This window comes from Rhinatrema bivittatum, chromosome 6 (genome assembly GCF_901001135.1).
Source record: "Rhinatrema bivittatum chromosome 6, aRhiBiv1.1, whole genome shotgun sequence".
NCBI classification, from domain to species: domain Eukaryota; kingdom Metazoa; phylum Chordata; class Amphibia; order Gymnophiona; family Rhinatrematidae; genus Rhinatrema; species Rhinatrema bivittatum.
This window is the reverse complement of record NC_042620.1, coordinates 244,806,013-244,826,937: the sequence shown is the minus strand read 5'-3', so window position 1 is coordinate 244,826,937 and position 20,925 is coordinate 244,806,013. Positions and strand designations below refer to the sequence as shown.

Genomic DNA, 20,925 nt, shown 5'->3' with positions numbered 1-20,925 from the left:
GTAGTGCAAGAGGGATATGAAAAAATAGGGTGATTATTAGAAGAAACTGGATCCTAAATACGTTCCAATGAGTTACCTTTCCAGAAGATTTTATTCCTTTAAACAGTGCTGCTCCAACTATTATCCATGCAAGGAGGAGGCAAAGGGCTAAATACCACACAACTTCCCCAGTTTCATCAAGACCACTGGATTTACGGAGTGCCACTTTACTAGACACAAAAAGAAACCCCATGCCGATTAATAGTTTTGAAAACACTTAACAATATTTATGTATTGATAAAGTATTCATATACCATACTAGCTAATTATTCTAGGCAGTACACAAGAATACAGTCATATTTCACATAAAGAAAACAAAACCAAAATACACCACATTCAAATCTATCAAAGACAATGCATCAACTAATCAACTATTTAATCTTAGCATGGGAGTTCTACCTGAGATCAATTGGTGTTACAGAAAGCAAGAAATAAAAATGACGTATCATCAAAAATATCAGGCATTACAGACTGCACTAAATAAATACATTTTTAATTTCTTTCTAAAAAAAGTTGATAATCCGTAATTGCTTTTATTGGGTAGTTTATTCCATAGGTTTGGTAATGCAAACGTGAAAACTCGACTTCGCATATACTCCAATTGGACTTCTTGTATTGTTGATATATCTAGCTAATTTTTTCTAGCTGATCTTAATGTTCATGATGGTTTGTATATTTGAAGTAATGCGCTTATGTACACAGGAATGTCCCCACTTAACACCCTGGGGTCATTTTTCAAAGCGATCGCAGCGAAAAGGGACTTTTTGTACGCAAAAAGTCTCTTTTCGCGTGAGATCACTAAAAAGGGGTGGCATCAAGACTGGAACAGGAGGAGTCGAGGTGGCACTGGGGCGGACGCCGCGAAGACAGCGTGGATGGCGAAAAGGTAAGAAGCCTTTTCGCTTCCAATTTCGCACCACTTTGGCGTGCGAAAAGTCCCTTTTTGTGTGCAATCGCTTTGAAAATTGATCCCCAATGCTTGTAAAACTGTGCGAAAGTTAATAATATCCAAATAAGGTTTCTTCGGAATGTACAATTTGTAGAAAACATTCTGTACCACTGATTTTACTTGAGGCTGTAAAAATAAAATTTGATTCTAAAATTACCCCTAAATTTTGGATTTGAGGAACATGATTATTCCTGAAACTTAAAAGGTGGAGGGTCCAATACAGAAGAAAAGTGACTGTAACATAATATCTGCGGGTTTTATTTTTTGTTCAAATACAACCTGTTTTCATTAGCCAGCATTTAACCACTACCATACATTCAGCAATTTTTTCATATGCATCATCTATGGTGGTAGAACTTGGTAATATTTAAGAAATGATTTCTAAAGCAAAATAAGTTAGATTGTATTATTTTCCTCTATAGCTATTTGAGTTTAATGCAGGGGAATTTTAAGCAAGTCAGTTCCCATAGCCCACACTGGAATTCAGGCTTCAAACAAATAACTCTGAAATGACAGAGTTTGAAAAATAGGTAGAAATGTTGTTGTCTTTGAAGTTGTTTCCAGGGTAATGGATCAAAATTAAAAAACCCATAAGAACCAAATCATAATCTGCCAAATCCATGATTGCATTTGTCCTCCTCACCCCTCACCCCAGCTGAAAACCTTGAACAACCATCAACTGCTCTGATTTGGGGGATCTTATATTGACCATGACTGAATCACTATTTATTTTTTTATTTTGATTTATGCCTTTTCATTGATAGCTCAAGGCAAGTTACATTCAGGTACAGTAGGCATTTCCTTGACTCCAGGGAGCTTACAATCTAAGAGGGTGTATTTAATAAGCTGCTTTAGGGCTTAACCACACAGTATACAGTTTTTATCACATAGTAAGTGCTTTAATGCAGAGATAACAAATAGTTTTTCAAATGTTGCGTGTTATCTTCCTCAGTATTAAAGCAAAGGCAAGCAAATCAACTCCTCTATACTGAAATGTAATATAATTCCAACAAGACTTGCCTAAAACTCGCAAGCTGTGTTATTTGATTGAAAGCTATTGACATCTATCGTTAACATCCTGAGGCTCCCAGGATGTATCCTTAAAGTGCCTGAGTGGCCCACATGCTGGCTCCTTCTGCTGGAATTAAAACCCCTGGTACAGTGAACCCCCTCTGGTAGAGTGATGATCACTAGTCCATTCCCCCATCACCCTGTGAGGTAGCCAAGGTAGAAAAAAAATACAAAAAAAAGAGTTAAAGTCCCAGACCTGGCCCATCTTTTAAAACTCTGTTCCTTCTAAAATCCTGTCTGAGTAAAATAATTCCCCGCACCCCCATAGACATCCGACCTCCCCCAGTCCCTCCAACTCCCTCTCCAAGTACTTACAAGTCTCCAGTGGTCAGGTGGAGCCTTAAGTGCTCCCTAGGGCTCAAGGCCTGGTGTTGCTATTTTAAAAATCATGCCGCTAATGTGTGTGTGAGTGTGGGTGGGTGGGAATCAAGGGGGCCAGAAGGCAAACGTATTACAAGAGGGCAGGGTTTGACAGGGGATCCGGGTCCTTTAAACTATTTTCTGCACTTTGGCTGCCTCATGAGGTGGAAGGATGGGGGGGCTTGACAGGGGTCTCAATAGAACCTCCCCAGGCATTTTCACTCCACAGGGGAGAGAGGTGGCCAGTATGCCTGCTGTTCAGGCCCTTTAAAAGATGGCAGCCTCAGGATGTGGGGCCACCATTATACATTCTTTCAGAGTTCAGCTAAGCCATAGTATTTGTCCCTGCGGTATTTTTTACCTCTTGAGAAAAATATCACAGGAATCCCTAACCTGCATGGTACATTAGTGAATCTCATGGTACTTTCCCTGAGGCAATGGAGGATGACATGAGTTAGCCAAGGCCACAAGACATGGCAGCAGGATTTAAACCCTTACTTCCTTGGTATGCAGCCTGCTATTCTAACCACTAGGATATTCCTCCACCAATTCTCTAATGCTAGTATTCCTTTTGTCTTCTGCCTCTAATATATATAATTCTTGTTTTCAATGCCCTTCAGTTTTATTTCTTAAAAAGATGGCATACTATAACTGACAAGAAGAGGTAAAGATGTGTGCTATGTATCTTGCACTTACTCCCAGTACTGCTTGCTTGGGAGATCCACTGGCAGATAAACAGTGCTCTTTTCAATGCAGGTTTTATTGTTTTCTTCAGCCCATGTTAAATTTACTGTAGAAGTGTTATTGCCTAAAGTTATATTGCAAGTGCCTGTGAAAAGAGAAAAGTCATTAAAGTTCATTATTAAATTAATTGTAATTTATGTTTACAAATGTTATTTCATTCTATTGACAAGTTAGTAGGTCAGGGGTTTTCAACCCAGTCCTCAGAACCCAGCTAGCCACTTAGTTTTACAGGATATCCACAATGACTATGCATGAAATAGATATGCATATAGGGATAGATTTTAAAAGGTGCACGCAGGCGTACATGTGAGCACGCTTCCCGGTGCATACACGTGTACGCCCGATTTTATAACATGCGTGCACAGGCGCACGCATGTTATAAAATCGGGGATCGGTGCGCAAAAAGGGGTACACAATTTTAAAATAGGCCCAGCGCACGTAACCACCACCCCCCCCCCCCCCCCACCACGTGCATAAATCCTCTGGATTTACTCGCGTAGGGCTTTTAAAATCCGGTCCATAATGAGGGTAGTTCATGCAAATCTATTTCATGCATAGTCATTGTGGATATCCTGAAAACCCAATTGCCTGGCTGTGTCCAGAGGACTGGGTTTAGAACCACTGAGTTAGTTATTACTAATTCTTCTTTAAAAAGTGCATTTGCATCAACAGAAAGTGGGATCAGATGCTCATATTTGAGCATCTCTATCCTGCCCCAATCTTGTGAACTAATCACACTACTAAATAAAGAACTGCAGATTTTACAATTTAGGCAAGAATAATGATCATTGCTGAAATTAACAAAGCCTCTAATAAAAAGAAATAATTATGATATATAAAAACAATAGTTTCTAAATATGATACTGCTCCATTGGGACTTATGCACCAAAACTGTCTGTTTAGGGCCAGCTTCAAGGCTCAGGTGTTCAGATTCTTCATTCATTGAGGCAATATGGGCCAGGGCACGCCAAAGAGATGGCATGCTCACTCAGGCCAGGAAAGGGAGGAGCGATGTCTGCCACTACTACAAACAGCATTGAGGAGGCATCCCTCGTGCTCTTAGACTGGTGAGATTCTTCTGAACATACTGTCTGTGGGTAGGGGACTATATACAGAGATCACTGGGAATAAACAGGGACCGAAGACTTAATTATGGGACTTAGAATCTAAGAACTAAAAGGGAAGCTGACAAGACCAAGAAGAGCCTCCCATCAGCGGTGGCAGAGGTCAGCAATATAACAGAATGTAATATGCTTGGGACAGATATAGAGGGCAGTGGTAGGAAAAAGGATGAGCAACTTGGTAAAAGATATGAGAAAAGGCAGCTGAAATTGCTTTAATTATGGCTATTTAGGTACCCAAAGTAGATGATGCCTAGAAAGGAAGACAACTTGGCAGACTGGATGGTGTAACGTTTGGTCAACTGCGACTGCCTTGCCGTGGTCGATCCTCACTCACCCCGGGAAACTCTGCTGATGCCAATGATGCCAACATGCTGCCTACTTCCTCAGTGGCCCTTAAGCACCTGTGCATGTGCATGCACACACACACTGGTCCTTAGAAGGGCCAATGGCTGGAAAACAGGATGTGGCGCACAAGGATGATGTCATAAGGCCCTGGGTATTTAAACCCCTGCACTGCACTGGAATCCTGCCTCAGCAACAGGTCCTCCTGCCTAGCAGTCCATGTTGCATCTCCTGTGTCTCTTCTACTCCTTGTTCCTTTGCCTCATTGTTTTGCCTTGCTCCTTGCCCAGTTGTCTTGCCTTGCTGTCTTGCCTCTGTTGCCCTGCTCCCATTTCCTTGCCTGCCTTGCCTTAGTCCTCCGGGTCCTGTCTGTCTTGGCCTCCTTTCCAGTATTGACCTCTGCCTTGGATTCAGACTTCTTTCTTGTCTAGCACTTGCCTTGCCTTAGTCCTCTATGTCCTGTCTGTCTCAATCTACTTACCAGTATTGACCTCTGCCTTGGACTTCTCTCTTGCTTGCCTTCTGCTTCTGGCCATTGCCTCTGACACGGACCACTCTCTTGCCTGCTACCTGCCATTGACCACTGCTTCAGACAGGGACCCCTTTCTTGCCTGCCACCTGCCACTGATTCTTGCTCTGGACCTGGATTACACTCTTCTCACTTCCTGCCCCACCCTTGGCTTGTACTTGGTGGCTCTCTGTTGTTTGCCCTGACCTCAGCTCAGCTCCAGACTCTCTCTTCATCATTGTTCTGTGGGACCATCACCTAAATCCTGCAGATCCCTGGTACACAAGGGCTCTGTCCCAGCCCAGAGCATGTCCGCCAGCTTTTGGTGTGTGTCTAGTAACATAGAAACATAGAAATGACGGCAGAAGAAGACCAAATGGCCCATCCAGTCTGCCCAGCAAGCTTTTGCACTTTTTTTTTCTCATACTTATCTGTTACTCTTGGCCCTTAGTAACCTTTTGGTTCTATTTCCCTTCCATCAAATAAAACCCTCTGGTGGGTAAGTTTGCCTACTAGGTTGTGCCAACCACATCACAACACAAAAGTCCATTTTCATTACAGATGGGTCAGTTGGTCTTCAACTGCAATCATCTGCTATGCTACTTTAGGGCTGATGTTCAAAACCCCAATGAAGACCTGGCTTAGCTGACCAGATGTTGACCAGCTGAGCTAAGCACACTTTCAGCCACATTGGAATTTGGCTGAAAATTATCCTAAACTTGGTTGATCAAAATATAGCCGCTTTGATTATGGCCTACTATTTGGCTGCTCGTGGCTAGACAGCTAAATTAATGTTAACCGGCTTAGTCCTCTCTCTGCCCTGGGAATGTCTCAGGGGATGCCCACTTTTAGAGTGGCCTAATCTAAATGCTCCATTGTGGGACTTAGCTGCTGAAAATCTAGCCCTCTAAGAACAAACATAAAAGCCAAAACAAAGCTACTGTTTTTTCTCACTTTTAAACATGTTTTTCTTTTATCTTTCATCAAGAAGAGTGTAACCCTCAAAAAGATTTGATAGTTACTATGCAGATTCTCCAGTTTTGATCAGTCAATGGCATGGTTTGACTGTTGCTCCAAGTATCTTCATAAAATTGATTTCCATCAAGAACAAATTATGATGGTTTGTTGCTGTGAATAAAACCCTCTGGTGGGTAAGTTGATCAAATCAAACATTTATTTCAGATAGCACCAAAATGTAACCCTCCCCCCCCCCACACACACACTTTATATCTATGACAATAATTGAGTGCATAAATTAATAGCAAATGCAAAAAGCATATCCAATAAAAATGATATGGAATACCTTTAGCTATTTTGCTGCAGTTTTCATTCGCCCATTCAAAGCAGTCAGACCATGGTAGTACACTTTGGAATGAGGCAAATAAATAATAGAGACTGTAGGCAATGATGACATTGTAATAAATAGTCACCATTGTTGAAATAAGGACCATGGTGATACCCACTCCTAGAAAGGTAAAAAAAAAAATCTTATTACACTCATCTTTTACAAATGTCATAAGATAGACAGTTGGCTAAAATGTTAATATTCTTTCTTTAATTTCCTCCCCTTTCAGTTCCTAGTTATTTTTCCTTGTTTTTTGTAACTTCTCACATCCTAAATATTGTTATAATGTTTTTATTTGTTAAGTTTCTTATTATATTTGATGTCAAATTGGGAAATGTTTCTACTATGTTACTCTCTGCAGTTATTCACATTGTTAATTGTAAACCGGGTTGATGTGATTCATATCATGAAACTCGGTATAATAAAAATAATAAATAAATAAATAAATAAAATAGATAGAACATGACATGTGGCATTTCCCAATTTAATTTTAGAGGGTTGTAAAAGCAGAAGTTCTCATCCCAGTTTGGGATCAAATCCCCTAATCAGTTTGATTTTGTGGATATCTATAATGAATATACCCAAGATGGATCTGTACACAATGAGGCAGTGCATGCAGATCTATCTCATGCATATTCATTATGGATATCATGAAAATCAGTCTGGCTAAGAGGTACTGAAGGACTGTTGAGAACCATTGCTGTAAAGTATCTTATATGCTCTCACGAGTACAGGCCCATAATCAGACTTAGATGTGAAATGTTGCATTTCTTACTTTAACTTTTTATTGTGGATATCAATATAATTTCATAAAGCATTTTTGTTATGGAGGAAGGATAACAGAGATTAAAAAGACTTTCAATAAGTGGAAGTATGACATTTAATTTTTGAACTGCATATATAGTTTATTAGCTTCTTCACTTGAGATATCCTGAGAGGATATTTCAGTTTCAGATCTCTGTGACTGTTGTGAAATTCACAGTGAAGATTCTCTGAATTTTGTAATGTATCCTGTTCTGATCATAATGAGGTCCATATTCAGTTGCTGTTAGCTGCCTGGATAAACCTCTGTTGACTAGCACTACACCAGTGAATATAATCGGCTATCTTAGAGTTAGCCGGATAAGTTTATCTGGCTAACTTTAGGACAGCCCTGTGGCCTCAACAGAGATAGGATACATTGGCCAGCTAACTCTGAATATCAGAGTTGACCAAGTCCTCCCCATTATACCCATTCCCCACCCCTGACTTATCCAGCTAAGTGGCACCCGCTGATCCTACTTGTCATTTTGAATAATGGCCTCTTTATCAATAGATCTGGGCTACATAAAACCAAAGGTATAGACAAACCCAGAGGCAGTACAGACCTTGAAAAGCTGGCAGAATCCTCCATACTGAAACTGGTCCCAAGCTTGCAAACTGTCCAAGGGAGCATTCCAGGAAGAACAGAGGCAAACCAGCAAGTGCCAGCATAATTGTGTACGGAATGAGAAATGCACCTGAGGAGAAAAATGGAAGTCAAAATTGTATAAACCTGCAGTATTTTGAATTTGAGTTCATTTGGATGAGTGGCTCCCAAAATCTGCTTCTCAATTACAGGCAACTAAACTATACCAATTAGCCTGAATCTTCAATCCAAATGTCTGCAAATATATCTAATGATTTTTCATTGTCAGTATCCTGAAACACAGATCCTGTTGGAGGTTCTTGAGTACCTGTTTTAGGGCTGGATTTTCTAATGCCGCAAGGCATATTGAACCGCGCGGTAACAGGGGGCGGGCCTGCGAAAGCCAGCAGCGATCGCACCACTACGGTGTTATCGCTGCCGGCTTTCGCACCCAATTGCGCCACCGTGAAAGGTGGCGCTATTGGGTGCGCTACTGGCAGTGATAAGGTATCCTACCTTTTTGCCTTCAGCGAAGTTGTTGCGGAGTCCGCCCCGACGCCACCCCGACTCCTCCCCTTCCATTGTGGACTCCGCATGCGATCGCTTTAGAAAATGACCCCCTTAGATTGTTACGAAAAACTAGATGTGCTAATCATTTCATAAGAATCAGAATATTTGGTGGTCATTATAAGATTATGCAAATTCATTATTTTTAATACTAAAATTTAAAAGCAGATGCCACTCTAGAAAGTTCAATTTTAAAACTACCCAGTATTTAGAACCTCAAGTGGTCACTTACTGTCATTTCCTCTTGTGGAGAATGGAGACAGTCCATAAATGTAGTTTAGAGTTTAAATGTTGTGTGAGTCATTTTTAGCTACAAATGAGATTGAATTGGTCATAGGTATTTCAGTTGACCTATATTGTTACAATTCATATTTTGGGTTATATATTTGGGGCTTGGATTTTACTATTTCAGTTTTAACACTACATGTATTGTAAGTTTAAATTGGTAGGTTTTATTACTTGATATATTGATGTGTTTATTCCCTCCTATTGTATTTTATGATGATTCATGATATGTAGGCTTTTGCTTGATGAAAAAAATGTGGGGGTTCTGATTGTATTTTATTACTGTTATTGTTAGATGGTTATATATTTCCATGTGTTTTGTCACATGGTTTCAGTATATTGTGTTTACTGCTGTAATTAAATTTGTTTTATTGTGAACCACCTTGAGCTATTATTGGAAAGGTAGTATAGAAGAGTAAACAAATAAATAATGGAGTAGCACTTACTGGTGCTTTCTTTCAGATAAAATCAATTCTGGTATTTAAACAACTTTTACATTTATCAGAATTATCGCTTACTTCTGAACAATGGATGTGTTGACACTCTCAAATGCCTAAGAAATAACAACTTCTCTCATTTGGGTCCATGATGATTTACCAGATATAAAAACATTTTTATCAGTTGCCAAATGTGAAGCTCGGGAACACACCAAACTGGGCAGGGTGCAAACAATTCAGAAGAGATGCATAAAATAAAATAAAAGCTTATCCAATATATACAGAACTAATGGGATGGATGTGTGAGATAATCTTATTTAATTTATGCTTTGCAATTTCCTGCATTGCTTTACTGTGAGCTTCACAGAAATGGGTAAGGATTTTAGACAAAGGATCACTAAAATGCCAGTTCTAACCAACTTGTTTCAATTAGCACATGGTACAGAAAAAAAATCGTCATTTGATAGAGGTTCCACAGGGCACATGAATATGTTTTGTTTTGTTTTTTAATTTCTTAGTCATGTTGTCATTGATATAAGAAAAAAAAAAGATTTAAAGAAAATGGTGATCTAATGATGCTTTTTAAAAATTTAAAAATACAAAATCTGTAGGAAAATTCTTTTTATTTTAGCTTATTTTCTGTATCTCCTAAATACAAGCAAGCATTGACATGTGCGTGCACGCCAGGCAGGGTCCGTGTACATTCATGAATTTTTAGAGTGGACTTAGGCGCGTAAATACGCTTTGAAAATTAGAGCTGAAGTCTGAGTGTACTTTCTACATTGACTGATGTAAAATTACTCTCTATTTGTTATTCACATCTTTAAAATAAATATTGAATTTTTAAGAAGTATGCACCTAAATGGTTTTCTCAATTCCACCCCAGGGAACTCCTCTTTCAGGTGCATATAAAAAGTATGCATAAAATTCCTTCTGTGGGTACTTTTCTATGCACAAAAAGCCCATTTACATGCGTAAAACCATGCTTTATGCACATAAATGCTTTTTCAAATTGCCTCCAAAATACATATGATGCAGCATAAAAATATACATACAAATATACAGCTTAATACTAAATATTCAAACAGTGACATCAAGACTTAGATGGAAACTTTCAAAGGGGCGCCATGGGTACACACTGATGCATGTGCGTCGGTACACATCCAGGGATACATCCTTTTTATAACTTGTGTGCATGTTATAAAGTAACCTGGGCACATGCATAAGTGCATGCAATTTTAAGTATGCGCGTGGCCAGGTGCGTAAATCGTGATTCTACCACATAAGTCAGGGTGTTTTAGTACCAGCATGCATCCACAACATGACCAGCATCACCAGTTCATTCTCCAGTTCACCCAGCCTCCAGTCGGTCCTCCAAACCGGTTTAATAGCTTGCATTCTCCTCAGTTACTCCAAACCCTTTAACCTGACAAAAATGGCTCCTTTTTTTTTGTTAAAATTATAAACTCTTCCATATCAGAAGTAAAGTTATGCAGCAGAGACCTGGCTCACACCAGGGCATGTATTTATATGCACATGCCCCTTTTTGTAACTGATTGAGATATTTGCACCACGGGAGATATGTGTGCATTTAGGCGGCTTTTAAAATCCATTGGCCATGCACATGTCCTATATGGGCGCATGTCTCCTGATTTTAGCCTGCTCCAGGCTTTTAGTATATATTGAAAACTAATAATTGAGTTTTCAAATTTAAAAAAAAGTATTTAGAAAAGCTTTTTGGGTCAGATTCCAACCTTAGATAAGGCTGTCATGTCAGGTGGCCACAAATTGCAGCATTATTTAGTAGAAATGTTTGAAGACGTCAACGTGTTGAAAAATTCAGGCTTTTTTGGTGAATAAAACTCACTAGCTGATGACATATCGGCAATTAATACGGTCTTAATTGGTCGTCAATTAGCTGCAGAAACATATTGGCACTCCTATATTTAAACAACTCTCAATTCTACCTTTATAAACCAGAGAAAAGATTGTCTCTGAGTTTTCAAAATTAGATGATTACATGCACAGAGCAAGCTTGTCTGGCATATTACAAGCAATTAAGAATGAAAAGGTCAGCTTTCCTTGTGATGGCATTTCTATAAGAGGAGCTTCTCAAATTTAAAGAATTCTTACAGGGCTGAATGACTTTCAAGAGTCAAAGAGTGAGTACTTAATGAAACTACTCCATGTGTACACTACAGACTAGAGACTAAAAGCATTTTTTCATGTGATCTCATGACCTGGATTGTGCTGAAGTCAGGAAGAAAAATCACTTGGTCTTAATAAAGGGCTCACAGTTCCCAGAGTCACTGTTCAAGTTTCTTAAAAGAAAACCTCTAATGATACTGCTTTAAGTAAAACATCATTGTGTATGACCTCACTTGATGTTTTTGTAAACTCATATTTTGCCAAAATGATGACATCACTGGTCATCAATTAGGGTCATTGCTGTTTGCTATTTCATAAATATATAGAAGAATGTTGATCGTGGAAAACAGCAAACGTTTCATATATTATGGGAGAAGTGCCTCTCCCATTCTGTGCGTTCAAGTAACATAAATTACTATGATGACATTTGTGTGATGATAAAAAAAACCACTATTTTGCTGTGAAATTACAATAAATACAGTAATATATTTGGGGCTGCATGTATTTATCTATGCTGATGATATGGGCAGGGACAGTTTGGCAGCATTGGTTCATCTACAGCAATGCTGAGAAATTCCAGGCCTGGAGGGTCCCCAACCAGTTGGGTTTTCACAAAATCCCTAATGAACATGCATGAGGCACATTCGCATACAATTGAGGTGGTGTGCATTTAAATCTATCTCATGCATATTCATTAGGGATACCATGATAACCTGACAGGTTGGTGGTCATCAAGGACCAGAATTGTCTACCCTTGATCTATAGCAAGTTATAATGGAGTATTTGTTCAGGTATATATGCTGACATACCTGGGCTACTGTAAGGCCTGCTCATTAGCCTCCCCTTGAGGTTAATGCACAGGTGTCAGGTGCTATAGGACATTGCAATGAGATTGATTTGGGGGTGCCCTCAGAAGCTGTCAGCTTGGCCATTGCTGCATTGCATGCACTGCCTACCAATAATGGCCTCAATATTCAAAGCTGGATATCTAAATAAGTTAGCTGGGTAAAACTTAACTGGCTAACTTTCATGGGATATTCAGCAGCACATCTCTGCTGTTGAATATCCCATAAGAAATAGCTACTTAGCCGGATAAGTTAAATCCAGCAAAGTTAGACCTGATCTATGGCAGGTCTAATTTATCTGTTTAACTTAATCGGATAAGTCCAAAAATTGGCCCTTATCCAGTTAAGATAACTGGATATGTAGTCCTGCACCAATTCACCCATTGCCCACCCCCAAGTTATCCAGTTAATTATCTAGCCAGATATTCAGCAGCCGTCACTTAGCCGGATAAGTTGCTACTTATCCAGCTATGTAGCTCGAAATATTAGCTTCACTATGCAGAGTCCAGTTTAAAATTCTTTCCCTTGAGGGGATCTGGACCTGTCTATCTAAAGACAAATTGTCTAGGTATGACCCTTTTAGGTCATTGCGGGCCTCTCAGACCTCTCTGCTTGTGACTCCGGCGTTTAAGGAGGTGAGAAAAATCTAAACTGCACTGTAGGTTGTTCTCTACTTCAGCATCGCAACTTTGGTATAAACTTCCATGGATATTAGGGTAGAACTGAGCTACCTGATCTTCAGGAAAAAATTAAAAGCATGACTCTGTCCACCAGAAGGGTAATGATAGATTCTACTTTTTTACTCAGATTTGTTTGCTGGTCTGTTCTGTCTGTTGTGTTTATTTTTACTGTTCTGCTTATTTGCATTGTTGTTTTTTAAATTTAATTACATTGGACACCACTTACAGTGTCTGTAAATAAATTACATGTTTTATCAGAATTCTAATATAACCTATACTTTTAATTAGAAAAAGTGTGCCTTTTCCATGCTTATAAATGCAAATGTGCAAAACTGAAGGTAAAATTTGAAGAACTGAAATTAAAGTGTATTTGTTTTAGGTTAATCATTTTGTGATACAGTTGCAAATTTGGCATGATGTGATGAAAAAGTTCTCTGTATTGAAATGGACTATGGAATCAACTGCACAAGCAATCATTGCTTCCAGTCAGAGATGAAAAAAAGAGTTACCCATGAATTACCAGTACTAGTTAAATTGCTCGAGTTAGTAGATTAATTACAATTGCACTCTGTTTCTGGGGCAGCCAATACAGGGGGACCTGAAGTCAATTACTGAATAGTTGCAAATGAAGGCTGTTGGCACCAGATCCCATCCCTGGGTTTGATTAAACTGGAAGCCCAAAGGAGCAAGAAGAAGCTGTTGGATTTAAAAAAAAAAAAAAAAAAGAGCCTCAAAACTCCTAAAAAACAAAACCTGCACTCTGTTTCTAAGAACCCCCTCCCATAAATTCACACCTTGGTTGTGCAGTTGCAGTTTGCATTTATAGTTTGCGCAGACTGGTGTGATTTCTAGTTCTGTTGGTAATATTTGACAGAGCAGTAACTAATTTGCTTGGATTCTTTTATCCGAGACCCCCATCATCCAAAAAAAAGGTTGGCTTTTCATATAGTCCATTAGCCGAGGAAAAGCCCCCATTATCTAAATCCCAAACTCCCATTTTCGAGAACTTCCAACCACAAACGCAGAAGCATGCATTATCCGTAATGAGCTTGCACCCAACCCTTTCAAATAGAAGGTGCTCTGCTGCCTTACTGTAAGAGTGGTCGCACTACTTGGATCGATTACTAATCCGCTTAATGATTTTATGTTTTAATGGCAACTGAATTCTCTAAAGGTTTGGTTTATTTTATCACTGCTTGCTAGCACCACAGCTTTAAATATTTAAATCACACCGAAAGTGATAGACTACAGCTTGACTAATAAAAAAAAAAAAAAAGTGCCTTTCCTATTAATCAAGATTTGTGTTCTAAGCTATTAAGGAACCAAAAATCACCAAGCCCTGCTTTCCAAACATGAAAGAACATTACAACAACAACAACAGACTTTCCTATCCTGTGTGTAGAGTAAAAAGAGAATCAACCCACTGGGATAACTTGTTTATCTGAATGTTACCACCCCCTCCCCCCCCAAATCCTGTCTAATGTGAATTTCTGGGGTGCTCATGAAGCCTAGTGACATGGAGAGAAAGTAAAATGGAGAAAGATCATCTCTAGCTGTCTGCACAGAGCCCATGCAGTCAGAGGTGCCCCACAGGCCCTGCTGACCTGCGAGTCACCTTAGTCTGGCAAGCAGAAGTAGAAATCCTTCTGAACATTTTTGACTTGTTCAAAAACTGATTGCAAAGAAGGAACTATTGGTGGATTTCAATTCCTTCTACTTTGTAAGTTAATAATAAACCTTATTGTTTACCCTTAATGGAAGGCATGCCCTAGATTTTTTTTTTTATTTTTAAATCCTCAAAAACAGGCAGAGAGACGTTTGGGTGAAAATCAGAATTGATCTCAGAAGCAGGACTTTCAGTGGTTTAGACACTTGCTCCCTGGTTAGGCTTGCAAAGTGTTTATGAATGCCTTCATTATGGAAGTTGCAATGGAAAAAAAAACCCCTTTCTGTTTCTGACCTTTTATTTTAGTGACGCAGCGGTGAGAAGGAAATGGCTCGGTAATAAAAAGAGCGGTTACTGCATTAAGTGAAGCTCAAGCTTTGAATACAACAAAGTTTAAACAACAACACTGTACCTCCCCCATGCTGGAATGTCAGGTAAGGGAATCGCCAAACATTCCCTAATCCTACTGCGTATCCAACCATGGACAGAAGATACTCGGATTTACTTGACCAGTTTCCTCGCTCGGTGTTCTCATCGTTGCTGCCAACATGGGAATCCTTAGTTGCGGTCTATTTAAATGGAGCAAACACAGCAAATTCCATTATTAGCAGGCACAAATGGGTAATCAAGATTGTCAGAGTTCATGAAGACAGGCGGATTCATTTACTTCAGTCCTTTAAATTATTAAAGGTGAATTTTCATAGGAGTTACGCATGTAAATGTAGCATACTATTGTAGTAACTTTCAAAAGCCATTTACACACGTAAAGTGTACTTACCCGTGAATATCCTATGGACAATTCAATGGCGCGTATTGTAGCAACTTTCAAAAGCCCACTTTCTCAGGTAAAGTGCATTTGCATGTGTAAAAGCTTTTAAAAATCAGGCCTTTAGATCTTACCGACAGAACCACTGTTCTTATTGCTTCCAGCATTGAAAATTGTCCAATCATTATGATCGTTCTGCTGCTAAAATTGAAATGGGATTCTAATGCCACATCTTATTCAATATAATTTTCTATGGTGTTTATTTCTGATGTACAACAGGGTAATCACAATCTCTACTTGCAAAAGAAGCAAATTGTTTTGCAACTAAGCCTCATAATGCTCTTTTCCCATTTCAAGTGAGGAACATCTTCAATTCTCCCTATCTCTTTCTTCACCACAAATGAACTGGTTGCAAGCCAAACTGCTCTTGCACTGCACGGCAACTGGCATATTTGTGTGCTTCTTGTTTTTTCCAGTTTAAGATGTGTTAAGAACACAAGGACCTGGCCATACAATGAGCACTTGTGCTTGCAAGCCAGCAGAACACAAGGGCGTACTGCATTATCCTAGAGAGCACCAGGATCCTGAACCTGGGGCCCAGAGCCTACATTCACAAACTTCAATTTAGAGCAAGAGTTGCTTAAAACCTGTCCTCTGGCCCCCCAACTGCAGCCAGTTGGGATTTCGGGGTATCCCTAATGACTGTGCCTGGGAAATTGTTGCATACATAGGAGGTAATGCATGCAAATAAATCTCTTGCATATTCATTAGAGATATCTAGAAAACCTGACTTGCTTGGGGGGGGGGGGGGGGGGGACAAGAGCTGGTTTGAGTACCACTGAAGTAGAGCTCAGGACTGGAGATGTCTTTGAAATTTCAATACAAACATTAACTTCTCCTCCTTTCTTAGGGGCCAATGCAATAAGCTGTGTGTTAAAACATGCGTCCAAACTGGGAGCCTGTTTTTTTAATACATGCACAACCAGGTCTCCTGGGTCCTCGATGCTGTACAGTAATTAGGTGCCACCCTAAAAAGGACACGCAAGGGATCAATTGTGCATCCCTAGTACGTTCTTGGCATCGGGTGCCCAGGAGATGTGGCTGAGTGCACAGCCACAAGATAGGAAAATGGATGCTGGTAAATTGAGCATCCGTTTCCCTAAGCTGGCTGCCATTAAGACTTTTTTTTTTTCATGTTGCTGTTTCTGTGGTTCCTTCTGCTTAGTATTGCAATGAAGCTAAAAATAGGAGGAAACTACAAAAAGCAGGATTTTTTTGTTTTTTACTGAGACCTTGATGCGCAGCAAGACTTACGCTAGTTCTTGAGGCTGGCGTTAAATTTGCCATATTAAAAAGAGCACATCAGGCGCACAAGCAATTTTTTGCATCGGGGGGAATAGCTAATAGCCTCATCTACATGGCATTTACATGAGCGCTATTAGCTACGCGTGAATTTGGACGCACATTTTGGATGAGCTCATTCTCTTATTGCATCGGGTGTTAGCCTAGGCCCTAGGGCGTCCAAAACACGCTTCCAATTGCTGGTTACACTGTGCGCTAGCCTGAGTGCATGATATTGCATCTGATACCTGGCTAACTTTGGGCCAAATACACTAAACTCCCCCCCTAGAGACACAAAATGGTAAAAAAAACCACATTTTATTACACCTGGGCCTTTGTCAGACACCTTAACACTGCTAATGTAGATTTTGGCAGACTGGCTCATTATCTCTCCCACCCCCCAACCTATATACATTTTCCATTCCTATTCAATACATAGTGAATTTTTTTTTTTTTTACAGTCCCTTGCTAATTGCTCCATTCTTTGCTGCAAAAACACAGCTTAAGGAAGTTCCAAATGCTGGGGCCTTTAACCATTCATTAGCCGTACTAATACGCCATCTACACCTGCAAAATATAAACTTGCTACTCGCTCACTCTCTTCTCCCATTGCAAGTGAAAACGCACATGCATCCCACCAGACAAGTTTCAGCAGGCAGCCAACATGAACGTGAGAGAAGTTTTATTTTCTTACGTGCTGGCCACAGCGGAGGGAGGAGAGAGAGTAAGATCAGAAGTGCAGGTGCCCAGCAGCTGGCATGGTGGCATTTAGCAGAAATGATGTAAAAGGCAAGGAGATACCAGGGTTAGCAGAAGGCAGGGGAGAGCCACAGAAATGCTAAAAAAGAGAGGGGAAGACGACAGTGAGACAGCAAGAGAGACTTCACTTATTTTAAGTTAAAAAAAAACAACAATACACGATCTATGATAAGATTGGAACATGAACTTGGGGTTGGAAAACGGAGTCTGGAAACCAAAGACGAAATCAGACCCCAGGACCACTCGATGGAAATTCCACAATTAAAAGTTATTTTATTTATTGATTGCAATTTATTAGGCGATAGCCATTGTCTTTTTGAAAAGATTCACTGGTGGCAGCATGGAAGAAGTTCGGAAAACTAATGCGAGTTGAAAATTATTGTCATGAAAAATGCAAGCAGTTAATTACCAGTTACTCAAGAAGAAAGAAAGGAAGAAATGAAATGAAATGATCAGTTAGTTGCTTTGCAGCCATTTGAAACCATGTAACTCATCCAAGTATGGCTATAAACTTGGTACAAATAACAGCCAAAAGCAAATATTGAAAGTAATCCATTCATAGATTATTTTGGGATTGAAAACAGGATTGAAAGTATCAAAACTCTTTTTTTTCCAAATACACCTGTGTTTGAATGGGTCAATGTATAAAAGAGGGAAATTGTAGAAAATGTATGTTCTAGCACAAAAAAAAAAGAGTCACTAATATAGACTGCAGCCATGCACATTTAGGCACCCAAAAGAAATATAAATAATGAATTCCTCTTCCGGCGCCTGCCGGTTAATTTAATTCACTCCCACTAGAGAGCTGCTGCAGTACAGCCCCCGTGGAAGGCACCGGGAAAGGTCATTTGTGCGTTCGCCTATCCCTCAGCTGGAAACCCCTGCTGCCAGCAGCAGACGCTGGAGACCCGGTGAAATGGATATCCCGCAGGAAGGGAAGAAGGAGCGGCACCTGCACGTTTAAGTGAAATCTTCAGGAGACTGTATGGTTCTTTGCCTGCGAATTCAGCTTAGCAGGAGAAAGACTTACCAGATCCTTAGAAGCTTTTTATCACCAACATCTGAGAAATCCAGGTAGAGGAAATTCCCATGTCTGAAAGGGGATTTCAGGAGGTTTTAGGTGCAAACAAGGGATCGGTTCAGCACAATGCCCCCCTGCCAGTCAGTCAGTCAGTCAGTCTGCCTGTCAGTTCCGTACCACAGTCTCTCAGGTTCCGTACGTCCTGGCCACCTGGCTGGAAATGCAAGCAGCTCTAACTGATGCTGTCCCTGGGGCTCTTTTATTAAGGCAACCAAACACCTCCCATCAGTGAGTCAATGATGCCAAACATTGCAGCACTTGCCTTGTACACACACACAGGAGAAATGAGATTTTGTAATTTGGGCACTGGCTGCCATTGTTCAGGTAGGAGTGATAAAGTGATGAGATTAAAGACAGTTTCATGGGTAAACAGAATTTGTAGGCTGAACGGCATACATGTGCATTATTTTACAAATATATTTTTTTTTCTTTTTTAAATGATTTGCTATTCAGCATTTTAAAAAGAAGATACAGAGGCCCTGTTGCTTTAACAAGACTAACAGCTGGAAAATGAAAGTCTTACTTTCAGGCTGATTTAGTAAAACATGCGGGAGAGCCGGCACTCCAAGCTGAGCACCCGCTCTCCCGTCGTGGGCCCAGGCACTTCTCCTGGGCACGTGATTCTCTATTTAAATTAGGTGTCGCACTAATAAGGAGGCGCTAGCGACAATAGCGCCTCATTAGCGCAGAAGCAGCAGCTGTCAGCGGGTCTGACAACCAATGCTTAATTTTACTGGCGATGGTTTTCGAACCTGCAGACAGCCACGGGTTCGGAAAATGGACGCTGGCAAAATTGAGGGCCCATTTTCGAACCCGCTGACCGGCAGGCAGACTAATTTTATTTTTTTTAATTTTTGGTGCCTCTGACTTAATATCGTTATGATATTAAGTCAGAGAGTATACAGAAAGGCAGTTTTTTTCTGCTTTTCTGTACACTTTCCCTGTGCTTTCTAAGGTTTGGCGTTAATTTCTGAGATTAAAATGTGCGGAATTCCCGGATAATAAATAATACGCTCATCAACATGCATTTGCATGTGATGAGTGCTATTAGTTTCGGGGGGTTCGCCGCGCGTTTTTCACGTGCTATTACTATCCCTTACAATAAGGGGGTAATAATAGCACGTCTAAAACACACCGCTAGACGGGGGCTAAAAGGTGCTGAGTGCACAGTTCTGTATCAGCCTGTTTGTCTTTTAGATTTGACACTCTAGATATTTACTCTTTTCAGTAATGTTTAATTAGTTAAAATTCTAGTACCAAGTAATGTATCAATTGCCCTGGTTGGCAGAAAACTTACTTCAATCCTGGATCATGCATAGCTGGAAAGTGAGAATGATTTTAAATGTGTGCTTTGTGTGTAGTAAATCATTTCACTCTTTCCTGCTTTGAGTGGCAAGAAATGTTTGTGGAGCACTGCCAAAGCATCCTATCAATAGCTTAAGTATTAAACTACTAGAAAGCTTAGAAATGTACATTCTTTGTCGCAATCCTTCAGAAGAGTCATTTTTGATTACAAGGGGTTATCATATCAAGACAGAGAGAAATCAGGAAAAAAAGCCACAATAGACATCAAATTGAATGCTATGGACTGCCAAGTCTTGGAAATTCAAATTCATGCAGTTAACTGAGTGCTGCCACTTTTTGTGCCAGCTTTTTTCCAGAGCATTCACTTATCCTAAATTCATAAAGGCCAAGATAATAGTTCAGTGGCCATCCCTCTTGGACTGGAGAAAGCAGAGATATGGGGGAGGGGGGGAGCAATCTCATTACAGCTGGGCACTTAACAACTACATTTTCAAATGTCCACCTTAAAGCCATTTCTGAAACCTGAGCTAAGTCAACTCCGTTTGCGTCCCTTACCATCTGTCCTAAATAAGCGCACATATCTCTCGAAAAATATCACAGACCTGGGAACATGCAAATGTCTACCTTTTCCACTTAAATGAGCGGAATTCCTGTGAGCATGGCTCTCCTACTGTGGCCTGGAGGTTCATGAACTCTAATTTTATAAAATACAGTTGCAATTTAAAATAAAATTCTTCTTTTTTACCCGCAGACTTTAGCCAGGCTTTCAAAGTGAATGTAATCACATAAATCCACTTGGAAATTCATGGGTATGCGCGAAAATCATCCTGTAACCCTAGACGCACAAGGGTACACCTGCTCAAGGGAGCAGGTGTACCTTTGTGCCTGTGGATTGACGTGCTTAGTTTCAGAAACTGAAAGTAGGCCAAATCCCAATCCTGCCACAACTCTGCACCCTGGTATGCTGATTAAATACATGCGTACAAATGTGTGTGAAACCATGGTTTCACTAGGACTTTTGCGCACATACCCACCGGGGCTATTGTCAAAGATCCACTTATGTGCACAAAACAGCACTTTATGCATAGATGAGCCTTTGAAAATGACCCCCTAAATGCAAAATGAATTTAGTTTTCACTTACTTCATTATTAGTATACAATGCATGCCACTAGAAA

At 40.1% G+C, this 20,925-nt stretch overlaps 1 protein-coding gene across 1 annotated transcript in view; it reads right to left on the bottom strand.

Moving 5' to 3' along the window:
• Window positions 1-18,599, bottom strand: part of LOC115094053 (sodium- and chloride-dependent neutral and basic amino acid transporter B(0+)-like) — a 42,446-nt gene extending 23,847 nt beyond the window's left edge. The window contains exons 1-6 of the mRNA XM_029606705.1: window positions 18,394-18,599; window positions 14,910-15,066; window positions 7,850-7,981; window positions 6,441-6,602; window positions 3,116-3,248; window positions 77-209 (exon numbers count right to left, since the gene is read on the bottom strand). Coding sequence (XP_029462565.1) covers window positions 77-209; window positions 3,116-3,248; window positions 6,441-6,602; window positions 7,850-7,981; window positions 14,910-14,979 — 630 coding nt within the window. The 5' untranslated portion in view covers window positions 14,980-15,066; window positions 18,394-18,599. The remainder of the gene's footprint in view (window positions 1-76; window positions 210-3,115; window positions 3,249-6,440; window positions 6,603-7,849; window positions 7,982-14,909; window positions 15,067-18,393) is intronic.
• Window positions 18,600-20,925: the final 2,326 nt, after the last annotated feature.